The 12,231-nt window shown below is 43.3% G+C and overlaps 1 protein-coding gene across 1 annotated transcript in view; it reads right to left on the bottom strand.

Annotated features, from left to right (window-relative positions):
* Positions 1–12,231, bottom strand: part of aqr (aquarius intron-binding spliceosomal factor) — a 52,683-nt gene that overhangs the window by 9,355 nt on the left and 31,097 nt on the right. Inside the window, exons 27-32 of the mRNA XM_071526786.1 lie at positions 10,880–11,089; positions 8,391–8,528; positions 8,228–8,299; positions 6,213–6,400; positions 5,466–5,637; positions 1,918–2,088 (exon numbers count right to left, since the gene is read on the bottom strand). Of these exons, the coding sequence (XP_071382887.1) occupies positions 1,918–2,088; positions 5,466–5,637; positions 6,213–6,400; positions 8,228–8,299; positions 8,391–8,528; positions 10,880–11,089 (951 nt within the window). The remainder of the gene's footprint in view (positions 1–1,917; positions 2,089–5,465; positions 5,638–6,212; positions 6,401–8,227; positions 8,300–8,390; positions 8,529–10,879; positions 11,090–12,231) is intronic.

Raw genomic sequence — 12,231 nt, forward strand, 5'->3', positions numbered from 1 at the left:
TAGCACCAATAGAAAGGAAACTAAACAGGCTTCGCTTCTAAAATTGCCACTGTAAACTAAAAAAGAAACACCATTAAAGATGCATAAGAGCATAACTGTATGCAAACTGTTGACTACAAGATCCAGTAGACAGCTTGGCCTTGTGTGCTTATATGGGTGACTGTGGCTGGTGCTAACTGGCCTTCTTCTCCTTCTCTGTCTAATTAAAGTCATCACAGTGGAGTGGGCCTGCTGCTGACATTTGCTTGGTTTTAGCCATGGTGACATGCTGTCAGACGCACTGTGGACCAAATGCCCAACTCCATGACCTTTCAGTTGCTCAGCATTTTCCCAAAAGAGCCCCTCCCTCCTTCTCATCTCTCTCTCTGGCTATCTTTCTTCTCAGCAAAATCTCAACAGCATGTCATCCCAGTCAAGTCGGTACTGGACATGCCTAATGACTAAGAGACAGAGAGCAAAGAAAGGAGAGAGAATGTGGGTTTAGAAAGAGAGGGAAGAGAGAGGGAAGCGCAAACTGAGGCTAGTGGGTAAAAGCATTTAGCAGTACAAACAGGAGAATAGGGACATGACTGTGCCAGCGGGCTGCTGCCTTAACACACAGCGTAAAGGAAGGAAGAGAAAAGGAGAGGGGGGGGGGGGGGTGAATAACGTGGGCAGGATGAAGACAACCTAACAGTATCCTTCAGGGATGAACAGAGCAGAGTTTACACCCACACTCACAGTACGCATGGTACACACTCATTATAAATCCTTCTCTCAAACACACACGCACCCTTAGACACACACACTCACATACACACCTCAATGAGTTTGATTTACAGAGGAATGCAGCAGGCTGGTACGTAAAGTGTCGGATACAGAGGGTAGAAAATGTCCAGCTCGACGTGAGTCTTATGACCTGCTGCAGCAGTCTTGATAGTCTCATGATTTGATGCTGCTAGACACTGGAAACTTGGGTGGGAAAATATAATTTTGCTCTGCCTTTAACAGTGGAGAGTGAATCAAAAACCTTCATGAGCCACTAATATTAATTTTCCACCCTGCTGGAATCATGTTGATCCACTACATTCAAGGGGATATGTCACACTAGTAAGGATAAGGACAGTTGGGAAAGTTTAAAGGTACAAACTTATTTACATGGCACAGGGAGAGAAGAATGTGTGTGTGTGATGCGAGTGTGTGTGAGTCTTGTGAGAATTGAGAGCTGTGAATTTCTCTCTTGGCGCAACGGAGGATATAGGAGGTTGGGTGATAACGCTAGGAGACTGCAGCTGACATCTGGAGGTGTGAAGAGCATGTGTTTTGTGTTCATGTGTGTTCCGTATGTTTTAGCTACACTAGGCTGTCTGAATGCTACACACTGTGTGGAGTGAAAACACGTCTGTTGGGAGTTTGGATGCCTGCCTGACAGGAGAAGAAATGTGTGACTCTCAAGAGGGGTTAGGAGTGCGTATGTGCGTGCATGTGAGTATCTGTTTTCCGATGTTAGAAAGCTACAGGGAATGTGTTTATGTTGATATGTCATAAGTAAATTTTAGGTACTTCTTCAGGTGCATTAAAGACTATCTCCTTGTTTATTTGAGGTGTAAAGCAAGGGACTGCATGGAGACAGAGCAGGAATGCTTACTAGAACAAAAACAGTGCTTGTGGTACAAAAACTTGTGTGGTGATGAGAATCATTTGTTTGCCATTATATTTACTGACTTTTTTATTTTGATTTTTTTAGCCCCCTTATTGAACACTGTATAATCAGTTACCATACCATAAACTAACCATATTTCTTTTTTTATCAGATTAAATTTTCTCTGATTGCTCTGATAAATTTCATGGGGGATCAATGGGTTGTTTTAAACAATTGCGTGTACCTGTGTGCATTGTTTGAGTAGAGTATAGCAGCCTATGCATGTGTGTCCTTACCTTATTAGGCTGTGCGAAGAATGGATTGCCTGCACAGCGCTGGTTGATGACGTCTCTGATCAGATGTTTCTGTCCGTTGTAGGTGGTGAGAATGCTGATGCGGTCTGCAGGGTAGCCCAGCAGACGCATGTACATGTACAGAGCCACAGAATACTCCGCCTCTCCCAGGTTCTTCACAGGGAGAGAGAAAAGGAGCAAGTCAGTTACATTATCATAATCTGATGATTAGCCAATTTGATACCAATAAAGCTATAGGTGTATCGCAAATGAGTATCGAGAGAGGGACGGAGCTGAAGGTTGGGAGAGTTGTGATGAGAGGGACCACAGAAGTCTTTCTGGCAGTTGCCTGGTGCGTGTATAATACGTATGGGTGTATTTCAAACCCACTGGCCTGCATCTGAACCACGGGGGAAGCATGACCTCAGCAAACCTATCACCTGCCAGTATAGTTCAGTATAGTGAATCAAACATTGCTAAGAGGAGTGCTAGGCTGATTCACCCAAATATACAGGTCTCTCTAGCCAGCTGCACCTTGATACCATGCCCCTCTCATTCTCTTGTACTCTCACCTCTCCCTCTCGCCTGTCATGTGTTTGACTTCTCAGCCAGATAAAAAGCCCACTCATTCATGCACGAGTAGCCATCTGATTTGGGTTGGAATTAATTGCCTCACTCAAAGCTCAACAATAGCACTAGCCAGCAATCGGCTGGGACAAAATGTCCCGTTCTAGGTTCCCTACATAAAAGCAAGGAGGATGAATGGCATATTTCTGCTATCACGTGGCTTATAAAATCAAGGGTGAATTGATTATCATGTTTTTAGAAGTGTGACTTAAGTTTGTATCTAATATAGTGCTTCTTATTGTTTCTAGATCCTAAACAGAGATTACTGTTACAGAAGCACTTTGTACCTGGAAAAAAAAATCACACTATGTTCTTATTCTTCAAGTTTATTCCTGGTAACAGGTTTAATCAATTAAATATTATTAAATAACAATCCTAAGCATGCAACAGCACCCATCCATCAACCTCTCCTCCCCTGTTCCAAACATCCAGGTCCTGGAACTACATCAACCCCTTCTTCCCTTTACTGGCCCTCCTGGCACTGGGGCCACACTGGAGTGATCTGCCCTCCAAATGTGACCGGACAAAGAAAAAAAAAAAGCCAACAATATGCATTATTCACCCAGTTTCAATTTAGCCTAGACTGCAGCCTCTCATCTGGGCTGTAATAATTCATGGAGTTTGAGCAACAGTTCCTGAGCCAGCCGCATCACAGTCAACACATCAAAACCCATGACAGCCTTTGTTCTTCTGCCCTCGATTACCTGTCCTCGCAGAAATGGCGCAAATTCATAACTATAATTACCAATGCCACACCATGTTTCCACCAATAGAAATGTCCCATTAAAGTTGTTAAGAGAATGTTAAGCTTCAGACTGGTGTTGTGAAAGTCATGGTTGACTCTTAAGAGGAAAGCTCTATTCTCAGTTCTGCATCTGAATACATCAAGAAATGCTAATGTGGTCGCTTTGCAGTTTAGCTAAGAAAGATCATGAGAACCAAACATAACCTACACACATACACATGTTCGCACACACAGATGTGAGGAGCATCATGCGAGTTGATGTCTGGTTGGCACCTCCAGTTCTGCCTGCCTCATGTCTGCGTTTAACATAAATGTGATCTAATGCTTAACACCCAAGATAACTTGGTAACCATAACAACAAGGTCAGACCCAGCCCATTGGATTTTGAGCTAAACGGCCCAAGGCTAAATGACAACTAGGGAGCAGGCAGAGTGACAGAGAAACAGAAAAGAAGAGAGTGAGAGAGAGAGAAAGAAAGAGGGAGAGTGAGACAGAGCAACTCATATACTGGAATGTAGATCAACACACACCATTCTCTAATTTAATGTAGAAGTTTGTAGTCTGCCAGTGAGTAAAACCCACCATGCCATTCGCTATTAATGTCATCTATAATCTAGTGTATAAATGCTGTGCAACAGGCCAGATTATAGCAAATCTTGTGGTTGAGGAAAGACATTTTCCAACTACAGAAGATGTGGATTAAGAGAAACATCTTCCCCTTCACGAGCCATTTGAGAACTTGGGAAGCACTATCAATGTGTTGAGGCTCAATGTGTACTGTGCTTCAGCAAATGAGCCAAAGAGGCAGGGATATATTGCTGCTGGCCGTCTCCTGTTGCTGGTTCTCAATGAAGAGCCTTGGGTTGTGGAGTGTGTGAGAGTGTGTGTGTTTGGGCGTATAATGTGTGTGCATGTGCATGGCAGGGGTCGGGGCAGTGTTTGTACAGCTGTGACAGGCATTCACCATGCACTGGACATGATTGCTTCTCTAGTGTCCAATTTACCCCGTCTGATTCCAAGAAAAGTGTGTGTCAGGAGTGAACATTTGAGTGATGTGGGCAATTCCCTTGAGGAGCCTGGAAATGGCAACAGGCAAATGGAGGGAGGTTCATGTGATCTGGTGCCTCGAGAAGCGCACATGGTCTGCATTTAAGAACAATAAGAAGCTTCATGGACATGGGCGTGCACAATGCTGAACGGTGCATTCAACAGCATTCGTGGCGCACTGTGATACCTTCATTGGTAATGCAGCTCTATGCAAACCATATTGTTTTATCTCCTATTAAATGTCAGATCAATAAATTTGCAGTTTGCTGTGTGATGGTGAAATACATTCTACACAGTCACCCTAACCCTTCCTTCCTTGAAAAGTACTTGTTTTTCATAACCCCAAAAAAATCCAAAAGATACACTAACTGGCTTCATTTTTACATTTCAAATCATTTCCACATTCTTTTATAATGTCTATGAGGTAGTTTAGTGATTTTTTTGCTGTGGTATTTGAGGAAACGGTAATATTTGAGCTTTGCTACCAAAGTAAACATTTTGTTAACCACCACCTCATCCCCCACCCACCCACACACACACACTCTTGAGTGTCTCAGCAATGTCATGATGAAACACAATCTGACTCCCAGTGTGAAGGACAAACCCATTGGTCTGTGCTGGGCAGCCAGCGTTAGTCGCACACTAGGCAGGTTTATGAATATATCATATGGACTGGTCGCTAAACCATTATAGTTGAATGAAAAATGAATGAACTGCTGTACAACAACCAGTTCAGAAGGGGTGCGGGGCAAGGAGAAATATGGTTCTCTGCTCTGGTGGAACTAAGTGTGCATGAGTGTGTACTTGTGTAAAGGAGTGTATGAATTGTGTCTGGAAACCATACAAGTGCTGTACACTGCTGACCATGAACCTTTTCTGCTGTTTAAATATTGTGTGTGTGTGTGTGAGTGTGCAAGTTGTTGGTATACTGAATATGTATGTGTGCGCACTATTCAGCTTGTAGAAGTAATGTTTGGCCTGTATGCATGGGTTTGTGTGTGTTCATACTGGAGGCATTATACAGTATATGTGTGTGGGTGTACTACTGAGTTAGTAGAAGCAAGCGTTGGGCTGTGTGTGTATATACGTGTACTCTAGGTATGTAGTACATGAGTGAGTGAGTGCTACTGACCTGGTAGAAGTAAGGGTTGGGCTCCGACTCTCCCACCCCATTGAAGTCCTCCACATTAATCAGCTGGAAGTCAAAGGTGAGGCCGGGGTTGGGCACCTGGAACTGGGGCAGTTGCTGGACATGGGGCAGGTTCCCCAGGTGTTTGTAGCGCCAATTATACAGGTTACACAGGCTGAGGGGCAGGGAGATGGAGACACATACTGTCACACTGCTGTTTATAGTCCATGACAAAGATTTCATGCTTAACTTTCACTAACTACCACTACTATGACTACTACTCTGTCATGAAGGATGAAATGTTGTCTCCAATTTTAGATGTTAGTGAAATACTGGAACAAGTGAATATTTCTGTATATTCTAGGATTGTAAAATCATTAACTCTTTCAGACATTTTCTCTATCTGCTTAATGCTTTTCAGATTTGTGAGGGGGTAGAGCAGCATACATTGGGCAGAAGGGACACCCTGAACAGGTTACTAGCCCATCGCAGGGCAAAAACAGACAATCACTCACAATCATAACAATGGGAAATTTAAAGTCTCCAATCCACTTGTCTTGATTGTCTTTGAAATGTGGGAGGAAAGCGGAGCACCTAGAAGAAACCCACGCGAACGAGGGAAGAACTCCACACAGATAGGGCTACTTGCTGTGACCACTGAGTCATTATGCGTCTTTTATGTAAAATGAAGTAAAAATAATCTATCAGTCAACACTGCCTCTATCGCTGTGTTCTGCCAGGGTGACCCACCTGGCACGTGCACGCCCCTGTGCGTCCAGATCGACGGTGGGCACCCCCAGGCGCACAAAGCGGGTGAAGAGGGACTGCTCCATGTTGGAGTATTTCTGGAAGGCCATGTTCTTGATAACGGGGGGCAACTGGTGGTGGTCTCCAATCATGATCCAACGTTTCAGCCTGCTGTAGCCGTCCTCTGGGTTCTACAGGGAGGGGAAGAGAGACGGAGGAAGAGGAAAGCAAGAAATGTTAAGAAGAACCGTTAAAGGGAATTTTTTTTTGAAATACAGTGGATGCAAAGGAGTACTGCGCCGAGTGAAACGTCATTTTTATCATATCCATTTTTCGTAGTAGAAGTTGGGATATGGGATGGCCACTTCTTTGAAACGGTGACAGTCAAGCATAGACATACACGTTTGTTCAACATGTTGTTACAGTAAAGGTTCTGTAATAGTTTGATTAAATTATTTTGAAAAAGTGTACATTTTTGTTGATCTGTTATTCGCTGATCGGCGTATCAGAGAATCACAAAACTTTGCTGATTTAAATGTGTGTGAAAAGTGCTACTATCAGTTTAAAATGCAGTAGTTAATTCATAATTAACTACTTCATTAATAATTTTAATGAGTACCCATTATGATGATGTCAATGATGATTTTGGTATCTAACCATGTTGAAGTTATCATCCCCAAAAATTGCAGCTTTAACAATTACTTTGTAATGTAGGAACCAACATAAAATGTAACTTATAACTTATTACATGATCTGGCAAAAGGTTATTATGCATCTGTCATTTTAATACATTATGAGCACTTTATTACATTATGAATTTTAATTACATTTTATAACATTGCACAAAGTTATTACAATATGCAGAATTATTACACTATGAGATGCTACACCCTAGCTGCCTTCCAATTCATATCTCCCTTATCTCCCGACTGACACTTCACATAACATCTGTTTTTCACACCGCCACCCCTCGTTTCACCCCATCTTTTTATCATGCTAATCAGGCTGTGAACTCCTGGCATATCTGTGGGTACTTGCAGACGCAAGTTGAAACGGCTAGACGCATTTGAAGAGCATGGCTGCATTTGAACTATTTTTGCACTATAAAAGCCTCAGAAGATTTTTTTTGTCAACAGGATGCACTTTTCACTGGAAATGTAAATGAGATAATATATTTATACTGTACTTATAAATTCCACAAATTCTCTTAATTGATAGCAGTAGCTACATTTATAGTAGCTGTATGAATTATGGTCTAACCTATTTGCTTCGATCTAGGTCCACATACTGGATGTCCACATTATGTAATCCTGGTGCTCTACAACTACCTTGAGTTCTACAGCTTTATAAAATTTTTAACTTCATGTCTAATAACGTGATAAAATCATATTTGTGTTTGTGAAATCGTATCTTGAGCCGAGTATAACATTACAGTCCAAGAAGGCAGTGAAGCATAGAGGGCCTGTACAGTATTTCACTCATGACTGCTTCATGTTGCTGCTGCTGCTTGTTGCTAATTAGACAAGGTTTAATTGAAGCTTGACCTCACACAAACCTGATATACCAACCCTCATAAGTCACGAGCTGATTCAATCACTGATAAGGGTTCAATGGGAGGAAAATGAAAGGGAAGGAGGGGGGAAGTAGGAATAAGCAGACTCGTGACGTACTTAGTGCATGGTTGTGACTATGGCTCACTGAGAGATGAGTGATAGAGAGACAAGCTCTGACGAGGTCGTTGGACGGGTTGATGTGCTTAATGATCTTGTCTGTAAGCAGACATTAGCACTATCTCAGACAATTAGGCACGACCACCGAACACAAGCACGATTACACTGTATAGAGCCCATCAATCAAGACTTACTTAACAGGATGAGTCAGGTAAGGAGTAGAAGACAGTCATACTGAGGCAGTGAGCATTCAGGTAGGGTTTGGGCATGGCTGTAGTTCTTGACAGTAGTTTTGAGTTAATATTTGGTCAGTTTTAGTCCATAGCATAATTGTCAGGTGAGGGTTACCTGTAACAGTAGAGGGATGAAGGTCTCGATCTCCAGAATCTGAGCTGCTTCTTCCATCAGGATGTTGTCGTACTGATGAAGAAAAATAGCAATTTAATAAAAACACATTACAGAATAACTGACCTTAAATACAAGCTTAAAAAAAAAATTAAGAGCAGTCCACCTTAAATCCCAGTTCCACCAGGTCATGGCGTTTGAGCGCAGCGTGTGTGCAGGTCATAGCGATGATTTTGGCTTCCTTCACCAGCAGATACTTGGAGCGGTCCAGTCCACTCCTCAGCAGCTCAAAGGCCCTGAACTCCTGCCAGGGGAGACGAGAGAGTGTGAGGGTCAGGAGTCAACAACTGGCTACACTGATATCTTAGAAACTCAACACATGGATGTGACTGGGAACACAAAAATGGAAGGGAAACAGTAATCTCCCATAAGCAATTCAAAAAACAGCTTGTAAAATTACTCTCTGAAACATTTGGCTAGCTTGGACTTGGATCGCTGTACCATCGTGTACTCATTTATTTGTGCATACAGTTATGTTTTGCTTCCGTTCCCCGTAGAATGGGGTTGTGGGGAAAGCTTTAATGGCATTTGGAAGGCTATTCCTCAAACAATGACAGATGATTACACTCTGAAAGATGATGGATAACATGATTATCTAAGGTGAAGTAGTAAAGGCCCCCATAGAAAAAGAGGCACACTTCAATATTAGCAATAAAACAGAACCGATACATCAATGTCTACCCATATTCCAAAAATGCAGGTGCTTGATAAACACGTGGCACTGGCTTAAACTGACACCTACCATTCTGATAATTACAGTTACCACTAGTTCCTATTATTGAAGTGTCTTGAAGGCCTTGGAGACAAACCACAACCCCAAACTTAAAGATGGCATAACGGCAGGCAATCTAGCCTACCTCTTTAGAAAACGGATCATTAACCTAATCCCTCTGCTTTCTGCTCTGATTGGACAACAAAGTCTGCTTCTTTCCCTGTATCCTTCAGGGCGGCCCTGGGGAGAGTATACTGGGTGTAGGTTACTGTTCAATAGCTGCAGCTTGAGGAGCACTTCAGAGCAGATACTCTTACATGGCTTATATGGGAGTGCGAAATCAGGGACAGTTTTTACACCAAAAAGGAATCGGTTGACTTCAGAACACCGATATCATGGCACTATGAAAGCCACGCTGCGGGGGGGGGCAATATGGGTAAACAGGCGTGCTATTTTCAGGTTGCCACACTGGCTGTGTAGGGGCAGGGAAGGGAGGGAGAGAGGGAGGGAGAAGTAGTCTCGGAGGGTACTGGGGTATAAATATTTGATGTGTTACTATTTTAACATTAATATTAAACCGATCAAAACATGCAATATTGATGAGGTCTATTTTTAACCCCCACGGCTCCAAGCAGTTGAAGGGTGAAATCAAGCCGGTAAGGATTAACGGACACAGTGAGAGGAAACTGAAGAACTGAAGGGGTAAACAACAGTAAAGATGCGGTGGGACCGCTGAGGAGGAAATAGGAGAGGGAGATGTCTGTATTGGAGGTGCACAGGAAGCACACTGTGTCCCTGTCTGTCTATTTCTCTGTCTGTCCATGAAAAAAAAGAGACAGCAATACATTCTTAGGATCTTCCTATGGCAGCTTATTCTAAAACTGCTTTTACCTTCAAAAACACAGACAGATGTGCAACTTCAGCAGAATGTAGCTTTCTCTACACTGCACCAGAGATAGCAACACCTCTTAATGGGTGTACAGATTTCACTGCAGCATGGGTGAGGCTGAGGGAGCAGGGAGAGGTGTTGTGTCTGATGCAGTGATACAGGGGCCGGCCAGATAAATCAAGGTCAACACACGTGTTGGGATATTACCTCCAGCCAATAACTTCTTTATTGCTTCTTGGAGGCCTTCGTGGTGTTCCCATAAATCTGCAATGTTATTGTTATCTCTATAGAAATACTGGACAGGCCGAGGGGAGATAACACATCTTCAACTGTGTGTTTGTGTGTGTGTGAGGGTGAGAGAGTGAGAGAGAAAAAAAAGAGTGAAAAAGATGAGAGGTAGTAGCTTTTATCATTCTGTCTTGCTATTAGGGATTGCTTAACTTTTCTGCAAACGGGACAACACATTTATCTGCAAATAAACAGCACAGGCGCAGCTATCTTATATAATGATTCACACTAACAACTGAAGCAAAGAGACAGGTGTTGACTGGAAATCAGAGAGATGCTAACGTGGCAGCGGAGCTTCTTATACATGGGCACATCCACAAAGAGACAGACAGTGTCTGACCAATCACTGTTAATCTGAGACAACCTGTCACTGTGGTGGGAGGGGGGGGCAAAGTTACGTGTGCAAGAGGGAACGCGCTTCACCTGAACACACAGCTGGCTAATGGTCTGTGAGCAACAACAAAAACCGCTGACGTACCCTGTGTGTGTTTGAGTAAAAGAGTGAAAGGGAGATATGTTTACTTCTGACTGGTTGGAGATTGAGAGAGAGAGAGTGAGTGAGTGAGTGAGTGAGTGCGTGTGTGTGTGTGTGGATGATAGCACTTGCATACAAGTGACCTCTTTACATCCCACTGGGTGCTGATCTGCAATGAGAGTGCTAGCGTACTCTTCTGTATATGTGTGTGTGTGTGTGTGACCTGCTTACCTCCAGCTGGGTGAAGATCTTCTTGATGTGGCGGTAGCAGCCCTCTGCAATGTCCATGTCCTCTTCATATGAACGGCCCTTGAACACCGGCTGGGGGGCGTTGGAGAAGTACTTGTGGAAGGGGAAGTGTGTGGCCACTGCCGCCACCTCCACTTCCTTGCCCTGCTTAGGCCTGACCTTGCTCATGTACTCTTCCCAGCGAGATATCACCTGCAGCGGGGAAAGAGAGCAGACACACCAGCGTCCTCTGGATGTTAAGAGTCTGGGCCCTTAGTAGTGATATTCTATGTTCAGTATTGAACACAGACACACGCAAACACATACACCCCTCAATTAATCCAAGTGTGCTGGCGCTTTCTAGGTGCTTGTGTGGAGGAGTGGGGTGGTGGATATGCAATGCATGATTGGAGTAAGTGAAACTACACTGGCTTTAAAAACTCCACCTGTTAACACCAAAATCCTGTGGTGGCACAATGTTGTTGTAACCAAGAGAATCACTGAACAAAATATTTAATTTATATTTAGCCACTACAGTTAGAAAATCACAGAGCTACTTATTGGTATGTGGATGTACAGTGCAGAAGCCTGATTTCTACCGTACTGCCTGGCTCTTGGGGCTTTGCACAGCCTAACCGGTGCATACCGCAATTCCCCTAAGTGGTGTGCATTGCAAAAAGCCTTAGACACGAACAAACACACACAGAGCCCTGCTCTCATGGAGGTGCTCCTCCCGAACACCTAATAAAGCAACTTCAACCGAAACAGCAAGGTAGAATAGCTCTATAAATACCCCTGTAAACAACACCTTAAAGGATAAGCCTACTGGAGGACTCTGCTTAATTGTGTGTTAAATGTGAGTTACCATCTGCCTGACTGGATTATTATGACTACCAACCAGAACCTATATCTACCTATATAGTCAAATCAATCACTACGCTCATTGACAGCACAATCTGTTCATGGGCACAGCTTCCAACCATCAATTAACAAGGTTCTCGATACTCACATGTTCAAATATCATAGAGCCACAATGGTGGACCTAAAATAAATACTACTAGGGACATCAACTCTGACATTAGACCTCGGGTAACTGACACGGCATCTGCTAAATATTTGCTATGGCCTCCACAAACCGGATACTTATCTGCTATAGGATCCAGTTTAAGCTATGACCCGCACTAATTGCTATATCATCGGCATCCTACTTGGGCCATCTTTACACCATCTATGTTTTCCATCTGTCTCACCTTACTGATGGACTGCCTCAGTGACAGCCACTTCTTTTTCAGCAAAAACCTGTGGGCTATTACTTAAGCTCCTAGGGACGCTGAAAATGACAGCTACACGCTCAG

This window comes from Centroberyx affinis, unplaced genomic scaffold (genome assembly GCF_046629955.1).
Source record: "Centroberyx affinis isolate AG114_WGS23_722 - 3 ecotype Tasmania unplaced genomic scaffold, CSIRO-AGI_Caff_v1 ptg001464l_1, whole genome shotgun sequence".
In the NCBI taxonomy this organism is placed as follows: Eukaryota; Metazoa; Chordata; class Actinopteri; order Beryciformes; family Berycidae; genus Centroberyx; species Centroberyx affinis.